At 39.5% G+C, this 27,956-nt stretch overlaps 3 protein-coding genes across 5 annotated transcripts; 1 reads left to right on the plus strand and 2 right to left on the minus strand.

The window, feature by feature from the left end:
- Positions 1 to 325: 325 nt before the first annotated feature.
- ATP6V0E2 (ATPase H+ transporting V0 subunit e2) lies at positions 326 to 3,918 on the minus strand. The gene is made up of 4 exons (XM_070752971.1): positions 3,750 to 3,918; positions 2,813 to 2,860; positions 1,118 to 1,239; positions 326 to 839 (listed from the first exon to the last, which is right to left on the minus strand). The coding sequence occupies exons 1-3, from the start codon at positions 3,851 to 3,853 to the stop codon at positions 1,146 to 1,148; spliced, it is 246 nt and encodes an 81-aa protein (XP_070609072.1). The 5' UTR covers positions 3,854 to 3,918; the 3' UTR covers positions 326 to 839; positions 1,118 to 1,145.
- Positions 3,919 to 7,392: 3,474 nt separating this feature from the next.
- Positions 7,393 to 15,091, minus strand: COX15 (cytochrome c oxidase assembly homolog COX15). 2 transcript variants are annotated; one of them, XM_070752994.1, is made up of 9 exons: positions 14,905 to 15,048; positions 13,412 to 13,599; positions 12,675 to 12,797; positions 12,266 to 12,452; positions 10,755 to 10,922; positions 10,381 to 10,462; positions 9,948 to 10,102; positions 8,507 to 8,620; positions 7,393 to 7,784 (listed from the first exon to the last, which is right to left on the minus strand). In XM_070752994.1, exons 1-9 carry the CDS (start codon positions 14,977 to 14,979, stop codon positions 7,653 to 7,655), a joined length of 1,224 nt encoding a protein of 407 aa, XP_070609095.1. In that variant the 5' UTR covers positions 14,980 to 15,048; the 3' UTR covers positions 7,393 to 7,652. The 2 variants fall into 2 exon arrangements, with proteins under 2 accessions (XP_070609095.1, XP_070609096.1); XM_070752995.1 differs by having other exon boundaries at positions 7,564 to 7,784; positions 14,993 to 15,091.
- On the plus strand, positions 15,073 to 26,908 carry CUTC (cutC copper transporter). Of its 2 annotated transcripts, none has more exons than XM_070752997.1 (9): positions 15,073 to 15,118; positions 18,490 to 18,561; positions 18,883 to 18,942; positions 20,482 to 20,691; positions 23,208 to 23,243; positions 24,289 to 24,422; positions 24,587 to 24,614; positions 25,230 to 25,335; positions 25,992 to 26,908. In XM_070752997.1, the coding sequence occupies exons 1-9, from the start codon at positions 15,079 to 15,081 to the stop codon at positions 26,101 to 26,103; spliced, it is 798 nt and encodes a 265-aa protein (XP_070609098.1). In that variant the 5' UTR covers positions 15,073 to 15,078; the 3' UTR covers positions 26,104 to 26,908. The 2 variants fall into 2 exon arrangements, with proteins under 2 accessions (XP_070609098.1, XP_070609097.1); XM_070752996.1 differs by lacking the exon at positions 15,073 to 15,118 and adding an exon at positions 15,152 to 15,272.
- The last annotated feature ends 1,048 nt before the right edge of the window (positions 26,909 to 27,956 follow it).

Genomic DNA, 27,956 nt, shown 5'->3' on the forward strand with positions numbered 1-27,956 from the left:
AATGTCCTGCAGGGTTGGGTTCCACTTCCCTTCGCCACCAGTTTGCATGCCAATTTGGCTTTTGCGCATGCTCAATAATTGGAATCAACCTGAAACACAGCTTAGGAGCTGATCAGCTGTGCTTCGGGCAACGAAATAAAGGTCAATTTAAACCCGGAGGCTGGCAGAAGGATCTTTTTACAAGCAGAACAAGACAATTCTTCAAAACAGTAAAAAAATTCACCAAAAATTCCCCCCAAAAGATGGTGCCCACAAACTGGCACCAACTGAACCAGATCCGTGACACCATCATCATATCAGTGGGTCACTAACCGTTTGGGCCAGAGGTAGGCAAAGTTGGTTCTTCTATGACATGCGGACTTCAACTCCCAGAATTCCTGAGCTAGCATAGAACCCCACCAACAATAGGTCACAAACAGTACTTTAATTTTCACAATACAAGTTTATACTATATTTATATTTACACCTGGTAGTTAACATCAACAATTAGAAATGTCTAGGCAAATACACTCTGGCAGAAGAAACTTTGTGTGCAAAGATCAAGATGTGGAGAAACCTACAAATCTACCATATCATTTGAAATGGAGAAAAGTTTCTCTTAAATCAGAAGGAAGTTGCAAAATTCTTACCAACAGTGATTCAATCTCAAGGGTATAACCACTGATTGTACTGTACTACTTATTTTACTGCAATTATGAAGGGAGGGTCCTTAATAAAAACATTTAAAATGATATATGCCAAAGTATAAGTTAAAACTGGAAGGCAGGGGATGATCACTACTGTGGAAATGGGTTGTCATAGATCCATCATACTTCCAACTGGAAAGGGCATGGTGAAGCCTGAAAGAGAAAGATTATCATCAAATAATGAGAACCTGTCTTAGAACTATATGCTACTTCCCTTCTCTGCCTTACACAGACAAAAAGAATAACGGCTTGTTGGATACATAAAATTTTGGTCATACCAGTGCAGGCATGTAAAAAGTAAAGAGTCACACTTGGGATCTCTTGCAAATAATAATGCAGTCATTCCTGTTTTATTTCCAGTTAGTTGGTTACAACCAACAAGAAACTAGTAACTTCTATGGCTTTATGAGCAAGGGTAGGTGGATACATACCTATTGAATTGGTCTGTACCAGCCCAGGTCATTCCCACTGAAAGAGCACATACCAGATGGTATCATTCTTCAGCTGAGGGCCAAAGAGAGGATTGACTTGGGAGAGAATTGCTAAAAGCCAACTGCAAAAAAAACAGAGAGAGAGAGAGGTAAAATTGCTGTATGACAGAATCACATGTAAAAGCAAAAAATTAAAAGCATAACAGGCATAATTGTTTATGATGAAGGATGAAAATTGGTAAACAATACAAGGTTGATATGAGAATCTGAATGTAATTCAATTAATAAATAGTGTCAAGAAGAAATCAAGAAAAAAACACATAAAGAAGTGAAAGAAACTAGTGAGAGCAAAAGGAATTTATAAATTGAAGGTACAGTACAAATATTTTGCATTAAAAAGTGTTAGAAAAAATAATATTCCAATAGAATTAATGAGAACATAAGGAAAGAAGATATGGATTATAAAATGTGCATATAATAAATTTTTGCACTGTTTCAATGGCACAGCAGAGTAACATCATCCTAACAGCATGCTAAGAATGAAGTACTGTACATATCTTAATATAGCCTCTTTCATCTTAGACTTTTATTTTCCCAGAAAGGATGAACTGGGGTTATATTACTACATGGATCTACAGGGAGGGAAGTATGCAGTGAAGTACCCCAAGGTTGTTTTAGGCCCAGTACTCTTCATCAATTACTTGGACGAAGGGATAAATGGGGAACTCGTCAGATTTGCAGATGACACCAAACTGGCAGGAATAGCCAACACTCCAGAAGATAGGCTCAAGATACAGAATGATCTGGATTGGGTGCTATCTAACAAAATGAAATTCAGTGGTGAAAAAAAGTAAGGTTCTACATTTAGGCAAGAAAAACAAAATGCATAGGTACATTATATGTGGTACCTTGCTCAACAGTAGTAACTGTGAGAGGGATCTTGGTGTCCTAGTGGACAACCATTTAAATATGAGCCAGCAGTGTGTAGCAGCTGCCAAAAAAGCCAACAAAGCGCTAAGTTGCATTAACAGATGGATAGAATCAAAATCACATGAAGTGTTAAGACCATTTTATAAGGTCTTGGTAAGGCCACACTTGGAATATCACATTTAGTTTTGGTCACCACTATACAAAAAGGATGTTGAGACTCTAGAAAGAGTGCAGAGAAGAGCAACAAAAATGATTAGAGGACTGGAGGCTAAAGAAGGTTGCAGGAACTGGGTATGTTTAGTTTAATGAAAAGAAGGAGTAGGGGAGACATGATAGCAGTGTTCCAATATCTCAGGGGTTGAAACTGTTCTCCAAAGCACCTGAGGGTAGAACAAGAAACAATGGGTGGAAACTAAACAAGGAGAGAAGTAACTTAGAACTAAGGAGAACTTTCCTGACAGTCAGAACAATTAATCAGTGGAACAGCTTGCCTCCAGAAGTTGTGAATGCTCCAACACTGGAAATTTTAAAGAAGAAGTTGGAAAACGATTTATCTGAAGTAGTGTAGGGTTTCCTGCCTAAGCAGCGGGTTGAACTATAAGACCTCCAAGGTCCCTTCCAATTCTGTTATTCTAGTCTGTTCTGTTCTATACTATATTATGCTATGCTATGCTATACTAATACTATACTATACTATACCCAGTTAGGAAAGCATATGTTTTTTTTAAATCAGCCCCAACTGCCTTGTTCCCATGATTTACTTACAAAAGATAGCAACAAACAGCAGTTGTCACCAGCATGGTGATAATCACTCTAAAAAAAAAAAAGAGAGAGAAACATATTAGGAAATTTCAGGATAACAGAATCAAGAATGACATCCTAGGCTGCTGTACACATAAAGTAATAGTACTACAAGCTATTATTCTTTTGAATGTACATCATATAACAGAACCCTACCAGATGATCTAGGTAAGCCTTTTGGTAGTTGATTATTCTACAGCAAAATCAAGGAGCATAAATCAACGTTTGCCCGCACTTCCCTTTGGTGAAAGGACACACCCTATTCTACACAGACCACTGATCTGTGATGGTATGGCACAGTTTCTGAAAAAGGACCCTTATGTCTCATGCCCCACTCTTGGCTGGGGATTCAGAGGTCTCAATAGAAGAAGGCATTGGGGGAAGCAGGCTAGAGGGCACAGGAGGTGGGGAGCAGCTAGACCTGTATTTCTCAGCTCCGCAGCTTGAGAATGTGTGGATTTGCTGGCTGGAGGACTTTGGCAGTTGCAATGGACAGATCCTCAAAGGTTGAGGAGCACCGAGTTAGATCAAGGGCTTAAAGGTCTTTAACATTTTCCTATTTTTGTACAAAAATTCAGTGACAAATTCCTTGTGTGTCCAATCACACTTGGCCAATAAAGAATTCTATTTATTCTATTCTATGCCTATATTCCCCTAAGCCAGTGTTTCCCAACCTTGGCAACTTGAAGATATCTGGACTTCAACTCCCAGAATTCCCCAGCCAGCGAATGCTGGCTGGGGAATTCTAGGAGTTGAAGTCCAAATATCTTCAAGTTGCCAAGATTGGGAAACACTGCCCTAAGCTATTGACCTTCCATCCTGGGGCGTCAATAGCTCAGAACGGATTGTGAGGATGTGAATGGGGAAGGCGAGGAAGAGAGAGGGCGGAAAGAAGCCTCACCCGCGATTGGGCCCCTTCGGCACGAGCCACGGACCCGCAAATCCCACGAGCCCCCAGAAGATGGAGAAGAGGACCATCGGCAACGCTAAGCCGTGCGCCGTCATAGCGAGGCCGTTTCGGATCGTCGAGAGGAGCTGTCCGCTTCTGCAAAACCAAAGCTCCGCCCCCTCTCTCCGATACCCGTATTCATTGGACAGCCTCTCCCTCTCACTTCCGCATCGACTCCGCAGGCGTCGCGGTGATTGGCTGGCCCCTGATCCTTCTTTTGGAATTAGGGATCCGCGCAGATTTATATACAATGCTGTCCTTTCGGCTTCTGCCATATCGCCTCGAACCAGCCTCGACGCTTGTAGCATAGAATAAACCAAGGGAGCTCAATCGGCTCAATTGTTTTTATTTTTTTATATCATTTTTTAAATATTATTTATTTATTATTTAGTTAGTTAGTCCAACACACAATAATACACAATGAAGCTTATAGAGATATAGGAGAGAAGATATAGGAGATATAGGAGAGACTATAGGACGGGACGGAAGGCACTCTAGTGTGCTTATTATACGCCCCTTACTGACCTCTTAGTAATCTGAAGAGGTCAACTGTGGATAGTCTAAGGGTAAAGTGTTAGGGGTTAGGGGATGACTCTACAGAGTCCGGTAATGAGTTCCACGCTTCAACAACTCGATTACTAAAGTCGTATTTTTTACAGTCAAGTTTGGAGCAGTTAATATTAAGCTTGAATCTGTTGTGTGCTCTTGTGTTGTTGTGGTTGAAGCTGAAGCAGTCTTTGATATGCAAGACGTTGCAGCATATGATCTTGTGGGCAATACTTAGATCATGTTTAAGGTGTCGTAGTTCTAAGCTTTCAAGACCCAGGATTGTAAGTCTAGTTTCATAGGGTGTTCTGTTTTGGGTAGAAGAGTGAAGGGCTCTTCTGGTGAAGTATCTTTGGACATTTTCAAGGGTGTTAATGTCAGAAATGTGGTATGGGTTCCAATCAGATGAGCTGTATTCTAGGATGGCTGTATTCTATTGTCTTCTATCATTACTTTTTGTCATTACTTATCTAAGGTTTATTTGTACAAATTACCATCCTATAATTGTTTGAAATTGTTTGAAAAATAAATAAATATTTCTACAATTGCCCACCTTCCTCAAAGGGGAACTGCAATCTAGTTTCTACAGTATGAGATTGACGTGCTGGGAGGCGGTAAAATATCAGCAACGTTAAGGAAAGAACCTATTCTGAAAGGAATTCAGGTTGAGGATTTCTGAAATAGTGTGAGAACATTCGGTTCTGATAATTATAAGATCCATTCATTGGCAAGTAAAATTAATTTCCTTGGATCTTAAAGAGGTTAATACAACAATGTATACCGCTCAAAAAATAAAGGAAACGCTCAAATAACACATCCTAGATCTGAATGAATGAAATATTTTCATTGAATACTTTGTTCTGTACAAAGTTGAATGTGCACAACAGCTTGTGAAATTGATTGTCAATCAGTGTTGCTTCCTAAGAGGACATTTTGATTTCACAGAAGTTTGATTTACTTGGAGTTATATTGTGTTGTTTAAGTGTTTCCTTTATTTTTTTGAAAAGTGTATGTTATTGCCAGCCCTGAGAGAGGGAAGCCAAACAATAAACATGCACCCGGAATGTTTAAGAATTTAAAGCAAACAATTGTGGAGATGACTTCTTGACAAATCAAATTAATTGGTTAGTGAATATATCACTTTGATTTTGTTTTCTGACTGTGGAAGGCATTGTCCTGCCTACGTAATTCCAAGTTTCCAATAATAGGTAATTCCAATAATAGGTTGCATAAGGACATGAAAAAAGTGAATAAAAATGTTCAGCATGTTTATTTAGAACTCATAGATTTCACTAAAAGAAATATGAAAACACACAGCTGCATACAATTTAAAATATGAACTGCATTTTCCCATCCTTCACATAATACAAATACAGTGGTACCTCGAGATACGAGTTTAATTCGTTCCGGACCTGGGCTCTTAAGTCGAGCAGCTCTTATCTCGAACGACTTTTCCCCATAGGAATTAATGTAAATAATTTTAATTGGTTCCAGCCCTCAAAAAACTCACAAAGTTAGTCTAAATTATGCAGAAAGACACGTTTTTAATGAAGAAATGTACATGTACATATAAATGAATAATGAAGTTTCTTTCACTTAACTTGTAAACTTTCTTAAACTTTTAAATTTACATATGTTCAACTTCTCTGCCACCCAATCCTGTAGGACAGAGGTCCCCAACCCTTTTTGCACCAGGGACCGGCTTTAAGCGATCAAGAGAGGAATGGGTGAATGAATGGACGGAGGGTGGGAAGGAAGGAAGGAAAGAGGGAAGGGACAGGAACAGAGGAAGGAAGCAAGGAAACTTATGAAAGGGGAGAGTAAGAGAGGAATGAGTGAAGGGAGGGAGGGAGGGAAGAAGGTGGGAAGGAGAAAGAAAAGAAGAAATAGAGGAAGGGGAGGTAAAAGAGAGAAAGAAAAAGAGCAAGAAAGAAAGAAAGAAAGAAAGAAAGAAAGAAAGAAAGAAAGAAAGGGGGAAGGGACAGGAACAGAGAAAGGAAGCAAGGAAACTTATGAAAGGGGAGAGTAAGAGAGGAATGAGTGAAGGGAGGGAGGGAGGGAAGAAGGTGGGAAGGAGAAAGAAAAGAAGAAATAGAGGAAGGGAAGGTAAAAGAGAGAAAGAAAAAGAGCAAGAAAGAAAGAAAGAAAGAAAGAAAGAAAGAAGGAAGGGACAGGAACAGAGGAAGGAAGCAAGGAAACTTATGAAAGGGGAGAGTAAGAGAGGAATGAGTGAAGGGAGGGAGGGAGGGAAGAAGGTGGGAAGGAGAAAGAAAAGAAGAAATAGAGGAAGGGAAGGTAAAAGAGAGAAAGAAAAAGAGCAAGAAAGAAAGAAAGAAAGAAAGAAAGAAAGAAAGAAAGAAAGGGGGAAGGGACAGGAACAGAGGAAGGAAGCAAGGAAACTTATGAAAGGGGAGAGTAAGAGAGGAATGAGTGAAGGGAGGGAGGGAGGGAAGAAGGTGGGAAGGAGAAAGAAAAGAAGAAATAGAGGAAGGGAAGGTAAAAGAGAGAAAGAAAAAGAGCAAGAAAGAAAGAAAGAAAGAAAGAAAGAAAGGGGGAAGGGACAGGAACAGAGGAAGGAAGCAAGGAAACTTATGAAAGGGGAGAGTAAGAGAGGAATGAGTGAAGGGAGGGAGGGAGGGAAGAAGGTGGGAAGGAGAAAGAAAAGAAGAAATAGAGGAAGGGAAGGTAAAAGAGAGAAAGAAAAAGAGCAAGAAAGAAAGCTGCAAGCCCCCCCCGAGCCCCCCAGGCCGGCTGCAACTTTTTAAAACACGCGCGCCGCTTCGCAGCTGTCTCCTGAAGCCGAACGCGGAAGTTAGCGTTTGGCTTCAGGAGACAGCTCCTTGGCGCTTGTATCTCGAATTTGGGCTTGTAAGTAGAACAAAAATATCTCTCCCCTCCCAGCTCTTATCTCGAGTTGCTCTTAAGTAGAGCAGCTCTTATGTCGGGGTTCCACTGTACTTGCAAATTTCCAAGGCCACTCATTCCTTAACCCTATTCTACAACATGCCATCTTTTATATACAGAATTTAAGGATACACAACTCAAATTATTTCTGGTTACATCATTAAGGAATTGTATTGCAGGGCATGAGGAATAGCCAAAACAATCCTTCATTTTTCCACATATATAATCTCAATTATTTTTAACGTGAAAGGTCAGCAAAACAGATAATGGTTTGTATTCATATTTTGAAGCAGTGTTCTCCACATCAATGAAGCCAAGGTAGCATTCTATAGTCTTCTTCAATTCAGTCCTCAGGCAGAGGATCACATGGTTCATATTGTTAACTCTGAATGTTCAATGCTTGAGCTATTTAGGAATCCCTCTGAGTTCATGAATTAGCCACACAGCCATACTGAGCAACATCAAAGAACCTGATTGATGAGTAGCTGCTAAAGGAGTTGGGACGTATAGAAGTAATGTGCTGATACCCAGGGTGACCTGCAATGGAGCAAAAATATCAGTGCTGAATCAGATATAAATCTATAGAGCATTGTTTTTACGAATGTTCAGGATCTTCTCTTTGTATGCTGTATAAACAGCAATACAAAACAACTTTATAATGAGAGGATTTAGTGATGGATTGCATGTGACAGCTTAACTTTCTGCCGGGATTTTAATGTTTGTGGTTTATAATGGATATATGTATGTATGAAACTGTTTTATTATTGATGTTGTTTTAACTGTTGGTTGGGAGCTGCCTGAAGTTTGATATAATATAGGCAGCTATATAACTATTGTAAGTAAGTAAGCAAATAAGTAAATAAGCAAGCAAGTACCGTAAGTACGTAAGTCGCTTCTGTTACTCACTCTGTTACATTCTTTACACTTTTACAAGTGGAGGAGAAAAGAACAACTGCAATAGTGATCTACCCTTTGCTTTATAAAATAATGCTTACACAACTTCATATTTTCTGGAATTTTTTTCCATTATGATATGACAAGTCTACCTGCCTGTCTGTTTCTAGCTCAAAGCTGTATGAAAAAAGCTGGTCTGTATGGTGTCATGGTTGCTATTAGCTATTTTTAAAATCACTGAATCAATCATCCAAGATAAATCAGTTTAAATAAGTTCATATGCATCAGTTTATCATTTAGCCCAGACAATACTTATTTCTCTGCTAACTGGAATTTAAATGTATAAATTAATGAGAAATCAATACCTGAAGATACGCTACAGTCAATAAGGAAGCAAATGCCATTCTAGTTCTACGTGGGAGGGAGATCTTCCTGGAGAGTAGATAGAGGATTGTGATGGCTGCAACTGAGGAAATGCCCTAAAGAAAGAAAGAAAAAACTATTAAAACATCTTCCAAACAGCCCCACAAGAGCCTTGGAAAACTCCATTTTACAAAGCAAGCCAACTTGCTTTCATCAGGGAGCAAATGAGAAGAACAAGCATTGGGTATACTGATACATACATAGCAATTTTCAAGTCCTGCCTTCTCCTATACCTTATACTAGGTCAACAGCAATTCTTGAGATTCAGGTTATAGCTTCTAGGTTCCACTATTGTGGCCTTATCTTCGTAATTTATATATTCAAATCCTCTTGGTGGGTTTCAAAAGATTATTGTACATTTGCAATAGCCTTGTTTTAATGGTTCATGCAAGCTTTAGAAATAGCCAACATTTTAATTGTGTTAACAAAAATAATCTTTCTGACCTTCATCAAGAAATTTTTAAAATTATAGATGGCAGGAATTGAAATTAGTATCTTAGGTATGTAAAAGCTAGCACTCCATCTAAGCTGGTAGAATTCATTTCCATAACCTTAGTTTTTTGTGTGTGTTTTTAAAAAACGAATCAGATTTTTTTAAAAAAAACTATTACAGTGGTACCTCGTGATAAGAAACCCGGGGTTCGGAAATTTTTTGCCTCTTCTTACGAACTTTTTTCGGCTTACGAACCGTGCAAAATGGCACTCTGCTGGGCGCCGTCGCCCGGCTGTCACCTTTTAAAACAGCTGGGGGGCTTCTCGGCGTTCTCCCAAACCCGAACTTTTCAGATTCGGGAGGCCACCGAGAAGCGCCGCCACCCGGCTGTCACCTTCTGAAACAGCCGGGGGGCTCCTCGGCGTTCTCCCGAATGCCAAACCCGGAAGTTCGGGTTCAGGTTCCGGAGGCCACCGAGAAGCGCTCGGCTGTTTCAGAAGCTTACAGCCGGGCGCCGCTGCCCGGTGGAGCACCGTTTTTGCAATCAGCAGCGGTGTTTTCGGCCGATCTGGAGGCTGGAAAGGAGGTGGGGAATCCCAATAGGGAATTCCATGGGCGGAGCTTTGACGTCACGAAGACATCCGACCAGCTGTTTCAGAAGGTGACAGCCGGGCGGCGGCGCTTCTTGGCGGCCTCCCGAACCCAAAAAGTTCGGGTTCAGGAGAACGCCGAGAAGCCCCCCGGCTGTTTTAAAAGGTGACAGCTGTGCGGCGGCGCCCAGCGGAGCGCCATTTTGCGATTTTTTTTCTTTTTGCACGCATTAATCGCTTTTATGGGAAACAATATTTCGTCTTATGAACTTTTCGCCTTACGAACCTACTTCCGGAACCAATTAAGTTCGTAAGACGAGGTATTACTATACTTCATAGCATAAAGACAATTATGCCTACCAGGATTCTGTGATCAAACTGCACCGTTGTGGGATTCTCAAATATATTCTTTGCCATTGGGGAAAAAGCAAGGAGATCATCCGGTATCCAGCGTTCTCCCATCTTTGGAAAGGAATTATACACAAGACCAGCATCCAGTCCAGCTACAAATGCTCCTGCAGTTTACAGAGAACAGAGTCTGACACACTTGAAAGTAGATTTTCAATTAAGATTGAAAAGTTTTCAAATTGATAAGTTTTCATCCCTACACCACATAACATTTCCTAGCTCTGTATATTGTCCCTTACAAGGGATTTAAGAACTTTTATGTCATAGAAAAATGCAAACATTATCATGGACCTGACGAAGCAAGGTCTTATGACATATGCATTTTTCTTAGTCGCCCCCTATTCCCCGCTTCCAAATTTAAGGCACCAATAATAGAGATATTTACCCGAGAGGGCAGTGAGAAAGATGAGTCCTGATGTTCCATAAGCAAATTTTCTCAGGCGTATTAGTTGGTGGACTTTAGGTAGCTGCCAAAACAGAAGTACTATGTAAGTAGTATATACTATAATCCTTTCATATATTCTATATAAAAGTTCTTACAAGAGTAATATATTTTCGGATTTCATTCTCCATCACATGTATCATTGTGCACTGTGTTTTATGTAGTGTGTATTTGTTATTATTATAAAACATTAATAAAATTTATTATTTTAAAAAAGGATTATATTCCCCATCTCTGCCTCCTGTCAAAGCCTGTATAAGATGTATCTGCCATACCTCTTCCCTATTCCAAATGCACCAAACCAATATTTTACATACCTTATGTTGTGGTAGCAACAAGGACAGCCCAGTCCATAAGCTGTAGCAGTAAAGAACAAGAGCAGATCCCAGATGTGCAGTTAAGCGATATTGACTGACCCGAGGGATATCGTGGGAATCTGGCTTTTCTTCTAATCCACTTTTGACCATATACCAGCCTAAGAGACCCTGTAAAAATAACAAAACAATTATACTGAAACAAAGTTCATTTCTTTTCCTGCTATTATCATGTATATTACATGCAATTTCCAAACAGAGATTCACGCAAATAGAGCTTTGTAGAGCACATTCCATTCACGAGTGTGGAGATTCATGTGCAAATACTTGTGCACTGGCTGCCGATCAGTTTCCGGTCACAATTCAAAGTGTTGGTAATGACCTTTAAAGCCCTTCATGGCATTGGACTAGAGTACCTCCGGAACCGCCTGCTACCGCACGAATCCCAGCGACCGATAAGGTCCCAGAGTTGGCCTTCTCCAGGTCCCGTTGACTAAACAATGTCGTTTGGCGGGCCCCAGGGGAAGAGCCTTCTCTGTGGCGGCCCTGGCCCTCTGGAACCAACTCCTCCCGGAGATTAGAACTACCCCCACCCTCCTTGTCTTTCGTAAATTACTCAAGACCCACCTTTACCGCCTGGCATGGGGGAGTTGAGACACCTTTCCTCCCAGGCTCTTTATATTTATGTTTGGTATGTATGTGTTGTTTTTTTAAAAAAATATGATAGGGTTTTTATATGCTTCTTTTTTAATATTAGATTTGTTCCGCCATAATATTGTTTTTACTATTGTTGTGAGCTGCCACGAGTCTCCAGAGAGAGGCAGCATACAAATCTAATTAATAATAATAATAATAATAATAATAATAATAATAATAATAAGTGGATGGCATGTCACTTGCACCAATGAGCTGTGCACACACGTACATGTGCCTGCTACTCATACAAACACACACACCACACACACAAATAAACCCACACTTGGTCAAGCCATCAAAGTGGAAAGGTTGGGAACTGCTGCTCTAGGTCACATTGATTAAACATGGCATAATGTATAATCCAGGAAATGTACATTCTCTGTGGCCTGCCCTTTGGAATGACCTCCCACCAAAGATCCAGACGGTTTTTAACTTAAGGATCTTCAATAAACTATCAAAAACCTGGCTGTTCTCCAAAGCTTTGGGGTAGGTAGATTGTGGATGTTTTGGTAGTTTGCTGCTGAGTCTTGAATTGAATGTAAACATAATAATGTAAAAATAATGTACAATTTTCATAGCCTGATCCACCCACCCACCCACCCACCCACCCTCCTCCCTCCCTCATTCATTCATTCATTGCATAATAATCTCTTAACACTTCAGGATTTTGCAAGGCTACCAGAAATTACAGGCTTTGGCTTACTATAGCTCAGCATCAGCCTTTGAATGTTGAGATATTACTATTTTTCATTGCCTATCTCAGGTATTTTAACACTATCCACAACCATTTATTCCTACATTCCAATAGCCATTCCTACCTGAAAGCAGACAAGCCCACACAGGGCGAGGACATGACCTTTCAAGGATTGGCTCAAGTAGCCCTTTCTCCAGAAGTAGGCTGCTGGAAGGATGTAAGCCAACCCTACCAGTCGCCCCCACATACGATGTGAGTACTCCATGTACCAGATGAATTTGAACTCTGTCAGTGTCATGTCATGGTTCAGGCTGTTGTATTGGGGATTTTGATTTCAAAAATAGAGGAAAAAAGAGGCAACAAAGTTTAATAATTTATCTCTTAGTTTTCACCTCAAATTTCCTCCAAAAAAAGTGGCCAAAGTCCCCCTTTCCCACCCCTGTTGTCTGTTGTAGTAAGAGAGCCATGCTAATAATAGAATTCCTCCTAATTGAACTTTAGTCTGAAGAAATTTAAACACGAATCATACTTACATTTTAAACTCTGGGAATTGTTGATACTTTAGGAATTCTGCCTCCCAGTCCTCCTGTGTTTGAGGAGGCTTCATCTCCCTCACTAAGTGCCAGTCAACCATTGAAAGTCCAGATTCTGTCAACCTTAGAAAGAGAACAAAGAAACTGTTTATCAGGGGAGAAGGTCCTTTCATGTTAAAATATGATAGATGTGCCTACCTAGAAAAGCAGTGTTAGAACATAACAAGACAATTTAGAAATCAATGCACAGGCAAAGCAGGTGGGGGAATTTACAAACAAACCAGTTAGTTTGATTAAAAATATTTGATATGCACACATAGTAAAAATAATGTACATATTTCATAGATTTTCCAAGGGAAAAGGAAATAAGATTATCTTAAATATTCTGGAGGATTGATATAAGCGGTCAGTCTTCGGAGAGGGGCAGCATATTAATTTAATAAATAATAATAATAATATAAAAATGTAAGACATTTAGTTTGGATTTTTAAATGACATGCTCAGTTCAAATATTAAGACACAGAACCCGATAATCAAAGACATAAAAAGAACGACACAAGTACTTAAAGGGAACATATTTTTTAAACACTCACTAACAGACATTTAGCATAAACAGAAAAGCTATGAGGAAGTTGCAAAAATATATTTTTTGGATATTAAAAATTCCATTGAATATGATGCATATATTGTGAGAAAAAGATGGGGGAGTTGAGGATGAAAATGTCACTTTTCCTCACCTGGTTATGCCACCAAGTACCACAGCTCCAGCCACAGTACCGCTGCAGATTATGAGCCAACGTCCTATGGTTCGGTCTGTCACGGCATTGGGTACAGGTGGTACTGCCACTCTGCAATTTGAAGCTGCTTCTGAAACTGCACTGTGTTGTGCCCGTTTCTGCAGGAGCTGCCACCACCTGAGACATTGCTAAAGACAAAGAAAGTGACAAGACACTAATTAACTGTTCAAGCAACCCTTTGTATAAATACTTGGTAGAGCGCAGTATTAAATATTTTTACTGTTGGATCGGACTGAAGATAAAAAACATACAACACAAGCATACCATACATAAAACCATATAAGCCTGGGGGAGAATTTTTTTTGGCATATCATTTTCTTTCTTCTGTTCAATTATGTTTGATTCTTGAAGATAGGCTTGGCAACATTTTTTACTTCTGGAGAGATTAATGACCTGCCCAAAATCACCCAGCTGATTTTGTGCCAAAGGTAGAAGTAGAACTCAGTCTCCCAATTTCTAGCCTAACCACTGTGACCAAAGTGACTTTCAATATATCACTTAAGACAGTGTTTCTCAGCCTTGGAAACTTGAACAGGTGTGGCCTTTAACTTGGATCAAAGCTTGAGAGCAAATTTTATTTTTGCTATCTAATAACCTGTTTTCAATGCTGAAGAGCATAAAGTAAATCCTTTAAATAAGGACATTTTTTACATTTTTGGTTTGCTGAAAAATCTTTTCTCTTTCTTTACATTAAAAACCCAAGCAATGCAGAAAGTGCAGGTTCTATTTTAAAAGATGTGAGAGTTAAATTGAGACTATTTTTCTGGACAACAGAAGCACACCAACTGTGACAGCAAGCAATCCTTGTTTCGGTTGATAAGACTTACATTGACAATATATTTTCCCAATATGCCACCCTGATTATCATAGAAACGTCATCTCAAGTCACTTCATATATTATACGTTTTGTGTGTACCTGGGTGTAAGACTCCGTATGACCATGAGATTGCAGGAGATAAGAGAATTATAACATTCACTTTATTATTTAATTTTTGCTTGGATGTTTTCAGCCCAGATATGTAGCCCTAACTTTTGAGATCAGGAAATTATACTGTACTGTGCAACTAGAGTATGATACCTACTAGAGTATGTAAGTACGTTATGTACTATGTTATATTATTTATGTTATGTAGAGTAAGTAGAGTATGCAGAGTATTTAAGTATGTTACTTATATGTTATGTATATGTTATATATGTTATGTAGAGCAGTGTTTCCCAACCTTGGCCACTTGAAGATATCTGGACTTCAACTCCCAGAATTCTCCAGTCAGCATTCGCTGGCTGTGGAATTCTGGGAGTTGAAGTCCAAATATCTTCAAGTGGCCAAGGTTGGGAAACACTGATGTAGAGTAAGTAGAATATGTAAGTATGTTATGTATATATTATGTTATGTTTTGTATGTTATGCAGAGTGTATAAGTAGAGTATGAGTACCTGGCCAGAAGAATTTCCTCGACGGGGTGCCAGCAAAAACCGAGTGCCTCCCAGCAACGCCGTCCGCGAGAGCATCGCTTCAAGTTACCGCGCAGAAATAGTTTTCCTCTAACCGGAAGTAGGGCAGCTTTCCCCGGAAACGAAGTGTGCAAGTGAGTGCCATGGGATCACGTGATGGTCGGCACGGCGCTGCGTGCCTTCAAGGTCAAGACAGGTGAGAGCGGGGGGGGCGTGGCTTTCTCCCTTTCCCAGCAGTCCCGTCAAGCCTTAAAGCCACCTCAGGCGGAGCTGCCTCCCCCTCCCCTCCCGTGACTGACGTAGAATGAAAAAATGGGACCGGAAACGAGGCCCGGTGGGAGGGTGCGAGGGTGAGTGGGGGGGGGGGAGGCGAAATTAAGAACGGGGACCGGAAGGCATCACTAGGTTTGGGAAGGCAGAGTGGATTGCGTCTCATGCCCTTAAAACCGCGCCTCTTCATAAGCTCAGAATAGTTTTGAAAATAAGCAAATAGCACAGTGGGGAGGCTTCGCTGGTGCCCCACTTCTGCCTTGGGTTTGGCTCGCTGCGCTTCATTGCATCCGCTCCAGAAAACTAAACACGGGGAAAGGCGTCTCAGATAAAGGGGACGGATGATTTTGTTAAAATAATCCTGTGTGTGTCTGCTTCAGGCTATACATTCATACTGGAATCAGGGTTCTTATGATCCGAGATATGCACGCGACTGAGCAAGTTCTGCTGGGCTTGGGATTTACCTGTGCAGGATTGCACTGCATAGACGCGCGCGCGCACACACACACACATATGTATGTATACTGTATATGCATATACTGTATATGATTGATTTTCTGTCACTTCCCTTTCGCTTATCAGCAAAAAAAGTATGTAACCACACACATGCATACAGACACACACTCTCACATACACACACACAGAAACATACATACAGGTATATACTGCTCAAAAATTAAAGGGAACACTCAACACATCCTAGATCTGAATGAATGAAATATTCTCATTGAATACATTGTTCTGTACAAAGTTGAATGTGCACAACAGTGTGTGAAATTGATTGTCACTCTGTTGCTTCCTAAGTGGACAGTTTGATTTCACATAAGTTTGAATTACTTTAAATTTTATTGTGTTGTTTAAATGTCCCCTTTATTTTTTCCAATTCATTTTTCAATTCAGCAAAAAAAATATTGTACGTATATATACATATACATATGTATATGTATGAGAGGCAAAAGAGAGCAGTGAGTTCCCTCCCATATTTGGATCTGCCACGTGACTTGACAGAAAAACACAAACACACACATATATCCTATACTGTATATACACACACACACACACACACACACACACTTATAGGCCACCCAACTCCTTTCGGACTCTGGGCGGTATGTAACATACAAAAACAATATAAAGTAATCTAAAACCCATTAGAACCATTCATATCCTTAGTGGCCAGATCAAGATGGTGTCAAAATTTATCAACGGCCCTAGGCCTGCCTGCTAAGCCAGGTCCTAGAGGCCTTCTGGAAGGCCAGTAATGTGGAGGCAACATGGACCTCGGGGGGCAGCTGGTTCCAGAGAACCGGAGCCGCCACATAGAAGGCCTTCCCCCGTGACCTTGCCAACTGACACTGTCTGGCCGAGGAGACATGGAGAAGGCCAATCCTGTGAGCCCTTATCGGTCGCTAGGAGCTGTGTGGCTGGCCTGGAATTAATCTATTTGAAACATGGATTAGATGTGGAAGAGTATAACATAGAAGAGATGATTGGGGCAACGCTTTTTAGATCTTCAGAGTGGGTGTGTAGTGACACACAGAAATTGGCATCCGCACATATGCTGTGAAATGATGAAGTTTAGGAGTTTCTTCCCTCAACATGGCTCTAGTGCAAATCATCCTCCCATATCTGCTCCTTTCATTGAGGAAACAGAGATAGCAAAGACTCCCTGTTTTTCTGATGAATAATTAAATTGCTCTCCAGTTTTTCCTTCTGTTAAAATAATACAGTTACAATAAGGTTTTATAATTTAATTAATTTAATTTATAGGCCGTCCAATTCCTTCCAGACTGAGCGGCGTACAGCATTTAAAAACAATATAACAAAGTTTTTTTAAAAACATAGAAAAAAATAAAAATCATTCATACCTTCGGCCGGATCTAGGTGTTATTGTACACAAAGGCCCCACGCTTGCCGGCAGAGCCAATTTTTAACTGTTTTCCATAAGGCCAGTAGGTAGGGGAGAGTAGAGGCCTCCAGGGGCAGTTGGTTCCAGGGAGCCAGAGCCACCACAAAGAAGGTCCTCCCATGCGGCTCTGCCAACCAACATTGTCTAGCTGACAGGACCCAGAGAAGGCCACCCCTGTCACTGGGAGCTATGTGGCAAAAAATGGACTTGTAAATAGTCTGGCCCTCTCCATGTATATAAAGTTATATTGGTTCAGGCTAAGTATTTGCCCATATAGCTTCTAAGTTATTTTTGTTTTTCCACAATGTAAGGCATTGCATCACATTTATGTAAAATAATATAAGCAATTAATACAATGCCTACAGTACAGCTAACTTACACTATTTCAGAGGAACATGGGATGCCAGTATTCTAAGATTAAGAATTGTAAAATAGGTATAATTACTCTGCATGTCTCACTAGGTTATTGAATACAGCACTTTATAGCTAAAAGATTTGCTTTGGAACATATATTAATCTACACAAGAAGTTAAAGTCCGAGTCTTCGGAGAGGGGTGGCATACAAATCTAATAAATAAATAAAATAAATAAAGTAGTTACCAAACTCATGTGGGTAATTGGTCTAATAGTCAAAAAGTTGATCATAGGCAATTGTGTAAGAAACACTACTATAATCAAAGTCTTTATGTTGTCGCATTACTTATTAACTATCACAGGTCAGCCTAAAACCTTTCTGCATTAGCCTAGGCCTAGGGTGCTATATTCATCACTTTTGTGTATGCCAGATCTTTTCTCAACCTGTAAATCCTATTTAACAGCCAAAATACTTTAAATTTTCTGAAAAAAAGTGAGAGGGAAGCCAAATCAGTTTTTGCTCATTGTATTATTGTAGAATCTTTTTACATGAAGAAAAAAATGGATCTTTAACAAGTCAAATTATTACTGCTGTTGCCTCTCCTTTTATGCTCTCATCTTAATTTTCTTTTTTTGTGTTTAGGAAAATTTTTGGCAATACTTTTATTTACCGTAATTACCTTAATTATCGTATGTACTGCATGAATGTGTTAATATATTGTCTTCAGAAGTTTATATTCATTCTGCTTTCAAAAGTAATATGGAGGTAGTTGAAAATCGAGTCTTTTATTAAAGTTTTAGCTTTTCACTAATAATTCCTAGATATGTTGTTCAGACTGTTGTTTATAATAGCGTAGGCAGAAATTAAGTAGTAAATGGAAATCTAGGAACCTTCTGAGTTTGGAGTTCAGATATATTTGGGTTAATTATGCAGAAGAAACTGAGTGAGGGCTACAATTTGAGATATATTTTCACCTTTTTCATAAATAGTCTTCTCTTTTTCCCATAACTTCTGCTTTGTGTTTCTCTTTAAGGAATGGCCAATGGCTTTCTCATGGAAGTATGTGTTGATTCAGTGGAATCTGCCCTTAATGCTGATAGAGGAGGTAATTCCATAAAATAGAAGTTGAAGATACTAGGAGACAAGGTGCAAATTTATATGAATAGATAATCGATATACAGCTGTTTTAGAGTTTTTGTGTTATTTTACTTTAACCAGTCTCTCAACAAATCATGTGGAATGCATATTCACTTTTTCATATTTATTACCACCTAGAAGTCCAAATGCGGAAATTAAATAAGGTAACAAGCCCTTTTCTTGTAAACGAACTTTCAGGAATGCCCAGAAACATTACTGTTACAGCAAAAAATGTATTGTTCCTAACATTTGCTTTCAAACAGTATACAGGTATCTGTATCTTTTACAGGTGCTGGTCGTCTTGAGTTATGTGCCAATCTGACGGAGGGTGGAACTACACCAAGTATTGGTGAGTTGACAAGCTGAATCCGGCCTCCTAGCCTTTACAGTGATGAGAGCTAAATCATGCTATAAAATGCTATAAACTAGTTCTTGGTCTACAGCAGGGGTGTCAAAGTGGGCGCCCGTGGGCCGGATATGTCACGCAGCCCAGCTCTGCAAATGGGAAAAAAATGTCATGTAACAGCAACGTGGTGCCACAAGTTTGACACCTGTGATCTACAGCATTCCAAGTCTCAGATAAGAAGGAAGATACTACTTTTCTAATTGAAACCATAATATGATTATCAGACTAGACTATTTATGGGACTGTCTCTTGCCCCATACCTCCCAGAGACACAGAGTTGGCCTCCTCCAGGTCCCGTCAACTAAGCAATGCAGGTTGGCAGGGCTGCAAGGGAGAGCCTTCTCTGTTGTTGCCCCGGCTCTATGGAATCAACTCGCCCCCGATGTCTGTACTGCTGCCACCCTACTGACCGTCCACAAGGCCACTAATACCTGGCTTTGCCGGCAGGCCTGGTGGGCCATGAATTAATAACTATCACGGCCAAATCGTATGAATGTTTAGTATGCATGTTGTTGTGATTGGTTAATATATGGGTTTTTTAATTAGAGTTTTATAATTTTTTAGATTTTAAATTTGACTTCTTTTTTATCATTTTGTATTTATATTGTTGTTGTAAGTCTCCCTGAGTGCTTCGGGATTGGACAGCATAGAAGATGAATTATTATTATTATTTATTAGTATTTATTGGATTTGTATGCCTCCCCTTTCCGCAGACTCGGGGCAGCTAACAACAATGATAAAAAACAACATGTAACAATCCCATTTAATAAACAACTAAAAACTCTTATTATAAAAAACAAACATACACACAAACATACATAACTTGTAATGGCCTAGGGGAAGGAATATCCTAACTCCCCCATGCCTAGCGACAATGGTGGGTCTTGAGTAATTTGCGAAAGACAAGGAGAATGGGGGCCGTTCTAATCTCTGGGGGGAGTTGATTCCAGAGGGCCGGGGCCGCCACAGAGAAGGCTCTTCCCCTGGAGCCCGCCAAACGACATTGTTTGGTCAATGGGACCCGGAGAAGGCCAACTCTGTGGGACCTTATCGGCCGCTGGGATTCGTGCGGTAGAAGATGTAGGGCTTTAAAGGTCATTACCAACACTTTGAATTGTGACCGGAAACCGATCGGCAGCCAGTACAGGCCACGAAGTATTGCAGAAACGTGGGCGAATCTAGGAAGCCCCACAATGGCTCTCTCGGCCGCATTCTGCACGATCTGAAGTTTCCGAACACTTTTCAAAAGTAGCTCCATGTAATTATGGCATTAGCCAGGTTTTGCTACTGTAATTTAGAAACAGCTTCAGGAAAAGGTGAGAACTTTTTTTTCTTTTGGGTTATTGCTACAGGAAGCAGAACTGAGGACTAGGTTTTCTGAGTTGGTATCATTATGTTTTGTTATGGTGTAGTTTACTGTCATGTTCATGTGTGCTATCTCAGTTTTTAACTGATGTGTCTTATCTCTTTTATTACTTACAGGTCTTTTGCAAGTAGTGAAGCAATGCACAAGAATTCCCATATTTGTAATGATCCGCCCCCGTGGTGGCGATTTCCTCTATTCTGATCAGGAAATAGAGGTGATGAAAGCTGACATCCAACTTGCCAAGCAGCATGGAGCAGACGGGCTGGTATTTGGAGCTTTAACTGAGGATGGCAGTGTAGACACGGAACTCTGCACAGCACTGCTTGGTTAGAGTTTTGCTTTCCTTAGGAGTTTTTTTAAATTTCTGGGACCATAACTTTAGTGAATCCAAATCTCAGATAGAAAAAATCCCAACCATGTCTTACAGATAGATCTTATGACCCCTGTACAGTGGTACCTCGACATACGAGTTTAATTTGTTCCAGACCCGAGCTCGTAAGTCGATCAACTCGCATCTCGAACGAATGACTATAGACTTTGTTTTTTGCGCCGAGATAACTGGAAGCAAGGAGATTCTTGCGCCACCTAGTGGAAGCTCGGCTCGTATCCCGAATTTGAGCTCAGGTGTCGAACAGAAATTTCACTCGCGTCGCGGCTCGTAACTTGGAATACTCGCATGTGGAGCAGCTCGTATCTAGAGGTACCACTGTACTTTACTCCTTAGGAGAAACAGGCTCATTCTTCTGAGCTGAGATCAATGTATCGTTGAGTTATGATTTTAGAAAAGTTACGATAATTGCTTCCCATTCACCTAGGGCAGGGGTCGGCAATCCGCAGCTCTGGAGCTGCATGTGGCTGTTTGGGCCCTCTGCCACGGCTCCGCCCCCTGCATCTCGTTCCTCATTTCTTTCTGGGACTCCGGGCCAAAGCAGCATAAAGAGAAGGCTGCCTTTTCACAAATGTGGCACAAAGGGAGGTACATGGCCGCTTCGCTCCTGCACTCTCCTCCCCCCTCTTCCTCTCATGATCCTCTGGCTGGCTGTGACTGAGCCAGGAGCATGCGCACATGCAGGGAGCGTCGAACCGGAAGGAAGGTGTGCGCAAGGTGGGCGGTCACTCACTTAAAGAGGGTCTTAACAGGACACAACATTAACTCTCCTGCACTAATGCTCTGGCAATTGCTTTGCTGTGTTATTACCCTACCCCCAGGAGCTCTTCGGCTGAGTGTGGAGGGCGCGAACAGCAGCCTGAAGTGTCTCGTGTCCTGGACATAAACTCTTTCAACTCCTACCCTCAAAACGACACTATAGAGCACTGCACACCAGAACAACTCGATACAAAAATAGTTTTCCCCCCGAATGCCATCACTCTGCTAAACAAATAATTCCCTCAACACTGTCAAACTATTTGTTAAGTCTTCAATAATAATAATAGTAATAATAATAATAATTTATTAGATTTGTATGCCGCCCCTCTCCGAAGATTCAGGGTGGCTCACAACAACGATAAAAACTATTATACTGGCACAAATCTAATATTAAAAAAACCCTAAAAACTCTATCATAATTAAAAACCAATATTAATCTTAGCATTGTTTCTATTAGCCATCTCCTCCCACTAATGACTGTTTGACTGTAACTCCATTGCTTGTATCCTTACGATTTATATTGACTATTTCCCAATAGGATTTGATTGCTTATTTATACCCGGACTATCATTAAATATTGTACCTTATGATTCTTGACAAACATATCTTTTCTTTTATGAACACTAAGCATATGCACTAAGTCAAATTCCTTGTGTGTCCAATCACAGTTGTCCAATAAAGAATTCTATTCTGTTCTATTCTATTCTATTCATTAAAGGAAAGGCAGTTAATGTATGGACAAATAAGATTATTTTGATCTGACACTGAAAATATAATCACATAACAAGTATATATTATTATATAAAAGTAAAAAGTTGAGGTTTTTGGTTACTGCACAAAAAGAATTGGAAGTCAATATTTTTCTATTTCTTTCCCCCCTTATCCTACACCTTTCTCTCTTCCCTCTTCCCTTACTTATTTTCCCCTTATTTTCATTTTTCTTTGTACTTCTGTATTTTATATTGTGATAAACTAATGAAATATTGGAAACAAAAATATAATCATACAATTAAATATAGTAAAATAAGCTAGCAATTCTTTAGGGAGAATTACACAAAATTGGATTTGATGCAAAGGAATTTTTTTGTGTTAAAAAATTAGTGTGTCTAGACAGTTCTTCAGGTTATTTATTGATTGATTGATTGATTGATGGATTGCTTCATTCATTCATTCATTCATTCATTCATTCATTCATTCATTTATTTGATTTTTATGCCACCCTTCTCCTTAGACTCAGGGCGGCTTGCAACATGTTAGCAATAGCACTTTTTAACCGAGCCAGCATATTGCCCCCACAATCCGGGTCCTCATTTTGCCCACCTCGGAAGGATGGAAGGCTGAGTCAACCTTGAGCCGGTGATGAGATTTGAACCACTGACCTACAGATCTACATTCAGCTTCATATAATTGGTTCCAAAGCATTAAAACAAATGTTTATTTAATTTAGATATCAAATTTAAAGATTACACCTCTCACTTATGGATGCTTCTTTGATTCTAAGATTGCTTTTCAGTAGGTACATGAGCATAATAGTTGTAAGGGATTTCATATAGTAGCCAAGGTCAGAAGTTGATATAGATTGTATAGAAGTCTCAAGGTAGCATGGCTGAACTGCCTTTTTATGAAAAGTATTTTTTAAGAAAATGTTTCTACTTCAGCTTGAAAATGTCATTGATTAGAAGTTTTCCTTTGCAGCTGCTTCTCGCCCTTTGCCAGTCACCTTCCACAGAGGTGAGTTTTATAACTTAGAAAGCAAATTGGGAAAATGCTGGTCCAGACACAGTAACATGCCAATTGGATGTTGGGATTCATTGTTTCCTCTTAGAGAATTCAGCTTTACTTTGAGATCCAGACTCATGATTAATATTTATAATTATTTATTAATATTTTTATTTATTACAACAATATTTATATTGCCTGAATGATTAGATTGATTTGTTCCAATGCAGCTTTTTTTCTTTTGAACATTTATTTATTTATTTGATTTTTATGCCGCTCTTCTCCTTAAACTCAGGGCATCTTACAATATGTTAGCAATAGCATTTTTTAATAGAGCCAGCATATTGCCCCCAAAATCCGGGTCCTCATTTTACCCACCTCGGAAGAATGGAAAGCTGAGTCAAGTTTGAGCTGGTGATGAGATTTGAACCGCTGACCTACAGATCTATAGTCAGCTTTAGTGGCCTGCAGTACAGCACTCTACCTGCTGCGCCACCCCAGCTCTATTAAGCAAATTAAAACATTTAAGGAATAAAATAAATGGATACATAAAATAAAAATGAAAAATAAAGTATTAATAAAAAACCAGAAAATTTATGTTTGTCATAAAATGTAAACTTAATTATTTCATTGCTTACATAATGGAATATATATAACCAGGTTCTAGGAAATAATTGAAAACCACCACAAAACCCTATTCATTAATTACATATTTATTTTTGCACTTACAGACAGAGTTGTGTACCATCTCTTAAATGTCAATGTCTTTCATTGACATGCTGCTTAGGAATGTTATTCATTTGATTATCCATGACAAACAACTAACATAGTTATAAAATTTAAAATTTAGAAGAGCGGGCCCTTCTCTGTCTTTTAAATCTTTATAAAACCTTTATTTTTCCCTTTCCAAATACATTTGTTAATTATTATTTGCTAATCTTGTACTACTTATTTTAGAATTAAGAGTGATACTATTTGAAATTTTAAAAAATTACCTAAAATAACATTTTATCAATTGTAATTAGTCTTAACCAGGAGAATTTTAATTCCCCTGCAGCTTTTGACATGGTCTGTGATCCTGTAAAAGCCATGGAAACACTGATATCTATAGGTTTTGAACGGGTGCTAACTAGTGGTTGTGACAGCTCTGCCCTGGAGGGGCTGCCCTTGATCAAGCGACTGATAGAACAGGTGAGCTCTCATTTCTCCCATTTTGTAATTCTGCTGATCATTTATCCCCAATTATTCAAAATAGAGAAAATGTCAGCTAGCTGTCAGTCTGATATCTGAAGATTCTATGTGAGTTATATTTTTTTGTCAAGTAAGGTTACTAATCCTATTTTTTTTCTTTATAGGCAAAGGGCAGGATTATTATTGTACCAGGTAAATACAATAATGTTATGAATGCCGATGACTGATGTAGGGTAAAGTTCAAGAATGTATTGATAAGACACTGTTAGTTTTTGGATGAGAGTCTACTGGACTTCATTTCTATCCCTTTTCTGAACTTTGCTAGCATTAGTCCTAATGTCCTAATGTTTCTCTCTCACGTCTGATGTTATGTCTAATGTCCTAATGTTTCTCCATTACTAGTATCATGTATATAAGCATTGTTTTATCTTTGTACACTACCAATACGTACTTGATTAAATAAATAAATAAAATAGTATTACTAGTCTACTCTTATTTATACCATCAAGGAAAAACAACAGCGATTGGTCCTAGAAGAGCAATACTATCTAGCAGATTTACTTGCTGAAAAGATGCAAGTTCAGTATCCATTGACATTAAAACCTAAAGTGTTTTTGAGAAATAACCCCAGATTCAGAGGCGATATTCCCTCTAATAAAAAGAGCCAGCCCAAGTCCTCGGAGGGGGGCGGCATACAAATCCAATTAAACCTTAAACCTTAATGTCTTTAAAAAAAATTGGCTTTGTTTTGTGAACACTTATGCTTAACTTTTCATTTGTGACTAAGTGATGGATTATCTCCAATAGGGGGAGGCATAACAGAGAGAAACCTACAGAGAATTTTAGAAGGCTCTGGGGCTTCTGAGTTCCACTGCTCAGCTCGTTCAGTCAAGAACTCAGGCATGAAATTCAGGTAATAGGGCAAGTTCTTCTTCACCTTAATCTTGTTTATACTACCACTTCTACTAACTTCTTAACTTAACAAGGAAGGGTCCACTGAAGCAGCCACTGGCATTTCAGTATTTCAATAAAGTGACAACAGGAGGTGTTCTGATAAATGCTGTGCATTAACCAAATAAGAATAGGATGGAAGTTATTCCTTTCCTGATTTTTTTTCTGGGTTTAGATGGTCCTTGAGATATGAAGATCTGCCCATTATGGCCTATATTGTGAATGCTGTTAAATGAAGAATCTCATTAATTAAACCCCAACCCTGCTCCCTCCAAAGCAGGCATTAAATGCACATGGAGGTCATTAAGTGGAGCACAGAAATTGTTATGGCAGCCAGAGTGCCATTTTGTTTTGCCCCCCAAGTGGAAAACAGGCTCAAATGCTGCAGGGTCCCAGTGGGGTGAGATGGGGATGTGTGAGTCAAGCAGCGTGATGTTTATATTAAATTGGTACTGAATTACAGATAATATATAACCTGCAGCCAGCTGTAAGGGCAAAAGGGGGTCTTATATAGCTTTGGAGTATATGTTATAACTTCAAACAACTGTTAATTGATTGTATCCTAAGGATTATGGTACTTTTTAGATAACCTTCAAAAACTTGTTGCTTTTCTTTCAGGAACTCCAGTGTTAAGATGGGAACCTCCCTCTCTACACCTGAGCATTCTAGCATGGTGGCAGATCTGACTAAAGTGAGGACCCTGAATGCCATTGCAAAGAACGTCCTGTAGAAAAAGAAGAGGATACAGGAGAGGAAGACCTTCCCCATTCCTTAAGTGTAGACATTTCAGTAGGATCAGTCCAATGAAGAGGCTAATGTGTGTTTTTCTCCTCTTCCCACTCCCTAGTCTTCATTCAAGTAGTCTTTCCACTAAATAATGTGACATCATTTGTCTACGAAGAGCAAACTCTAGTGAGGCATGATACTAACTAAAGAGGCATTCATCACTGGGTGAAACTCGGTTAGACTTTTACCTTTCGAATAAATGATGAAGCTGATTTTCATCCCTGTAGCCCTTCTTCATGCCATGTGTTTTGTCCAGCCTGGGTAGGGACTTTGGTGTTTATTCCAGGCAGGCAAGAGAGGTGAGTATATTATGTTTCCCGTCTTAGTTCACTTGGATCAAACTTCAGGCCTCTGTTTCTGAGGAATGCAGGACTGAAATGGAATTTAGCAGTGGGTGAGATAATTCTTTTCATTTAGATAATGGGTGGCTAAAAGCAAGAACAGCATGGGGAAATGGTACCATAATTTGTTCCATAACTTTGATCGTAGGCTGATTTGGTTGTTAACTGAACCTAATTTTGGAAATTTGGTGCTTACAAAAAAAATGGTGCAGAAAGGAAAATCGGCTGCAAAAAAAATATAAGAGTTTTTGGGTTGGAACCCTATTTGGTCGTGGTCAGTAGTGTTTGTGATCAGAGGGTCTACAGTACCTTGCAATTGATTCCAGGTTGTGACAGTTTAAAGGGCTTAGATGTTTCCCTAGATTGGATTTTTTTACATAAGAAATAAAAAATTGGTAGGGGTTTTAACTATGTCTCATTCTTTGGGAAGTATAACAAATTATTAGTAAAGGCGAGAGCTAGCAGTGCAACCTTTGCTATATCCAAACTCATAGGCACATTGATTTCATCTGTCAAAAATGATGAAGAAACCAATAGGAGTCAGTAATACTATTCAAACATGTCTCTGGGAAGAATGCAAACTTTTTTGTGTGTGTGCAGTTTCTGAAATAAACAGAGCTAGGTGTTCGGAATCTTCATAGTTTATTGTTGAGCTACAGTAGTAACATTGTCTGACCAGCGGTTACAACGTAATTGGTGAACAAAGCAAACATCTTCTATGTTTCTATGTTTCTATATGTGTGTTTGAGTGCAGGGAGCTGGAGAACAATGGCATTGAACGGAAGCAAAAAAAGGGGGGGAAGAAGGTTGCGGTGCATGTGAGTGAAGAAAGGCCAGGTGGTGTGTGTGTGTGTGTGAGAATTACCTAAGAGGCTTGGGTCCTTCCCTGCTGGCTTCCCCATTGACTTGCCTGTAGGAAGTTGACAGAGAAGGTCTGCGATAGAAAGCATGTGACTGCGGGATGCTGCAACCAGTTGTAAGTGGAAACTGGTTGGCAAGCACCCAAATGTTGTTTGCGTGACCATCGGGAGCTGCAACAGCGGAACTTCAAGCTTGCAACTCTCTTTGTTCAGTACTCATAATTTGGAACATTGGATGAGTTAAGGACCATAATTCAAGAGTTACCTATATGGTTTACACATAATATAGAAATATTCCAGAAAATAAAAGTTAATCAAAGTGGTTGTGGACCGAAATAAAATGTCCAAGAAATAAAAAAAGCTTCTCTTTTTTTTTTTGCTGTTTTTTATAATAAATTTTTATTGGATTATATACATATTTAAAAACACATATAAACAGATCGTTGTATTCTTTGTTTGTAGAGTACAATTATAGATTGTCTGTTATAGGACAATACAACATGTATTTCCGTCCCACCCTCTACCCCTGCTGCTTCTTTGCAGCTTATCTTATTGTAAATTTACAGATAATCGTATCAGCGAAGTTATATATATAT

This window comes from Erythrolamprus reginae, chromosome 5 (assembly GCF_031021105.1).
Source record: "Erythrolamprus reginae isolate rEryReg1 chromosome 5, rEryReg1.hap1, whole genome shotgun sequence".
Taxonomy (NCBI): domain Eukaryota; kingdom Metazoa; phylum Chordata; class Lepidosauria; order Squamata; family Dipsadidae; genus Erythrolamprus; species Erythrolamprus reginae.

What these genes read in the sequence shown, in the direction of transcription:
- COX15 (XM_070752994.1), bottom strand. Translation starts at nt 14,979, where the DNA reads ATGCTCTCGCGGACGGCGTTGCTGGGAGGCACTCGGTTTTTGCTGGCA. An exon ending in GTACTTGGTGGCATAACCAG is followed by an intron (nt 12,798 to 13,411) that starts GTGAGGAAAAGT and finishes TCTCTTTCTAAG; the next exon opens with GTTGACAGAATCTGGACTTT. An exon ending in GTGGGCTTGTCTGCTTTCAG is followed by an intron (nt 10,923 to 12,265) that starts GTAGGAATGGCT and finishes TTATTTTTACAG; the next exon opens with GGTCTCTTAGGCTGGTATAT.
- ATP6V0E2 (XM_070752971.1), bottom strand. Translation starts at nt 3,853, where the DNA reads ATGACGGCGCACGGCTTAGCGTTGCCGATGGTCCTCTTCTCCATCTTC. An exon ending in CCGAAGGGGCCCAATCGCGG is followed by an intron (nt 2,861 to 3,749) that starts GTGAGGCTTCTT and finishes TTTTTTTTTTAG; the next exon opens with AGTGATTATCACCATGCTGG. An exon ending in GCTGTTTGTTGCTATCTTTT is followed by an intron (nt 1,240 to 2,812) that starts GTAAGTAAATCA and finishes TTTTTTTTGCAG; the next exon opens with TTGGCTTTTAGCAATTCTCT.
- CUTC (XM_070752996.1), top strand. Translation starts at nt 15,227, where the DNA reads ATGAAAAAATGGGACCGGAAACGAGGCCCGGTGGGAGGGTGCGAGG. An exon ending in TGGAACTACACCAAGTATTG is followed by an intron (nt 18,943 to 20,481) that starts GTGAGTTGACAA and finishes TATTACTTACAG; the next exon opens with GTCTTTTGCAAGTAGTGAAG. An exon ending in GCCAGTCACCTTCCACAGAG is followed by an intron (nt 23,244 to 24,288) that starts GTGAGTTTTATA and finishes ATTCCCCTGCAG; the next exon opens with CTTTTGACATGGTCTGTGAT.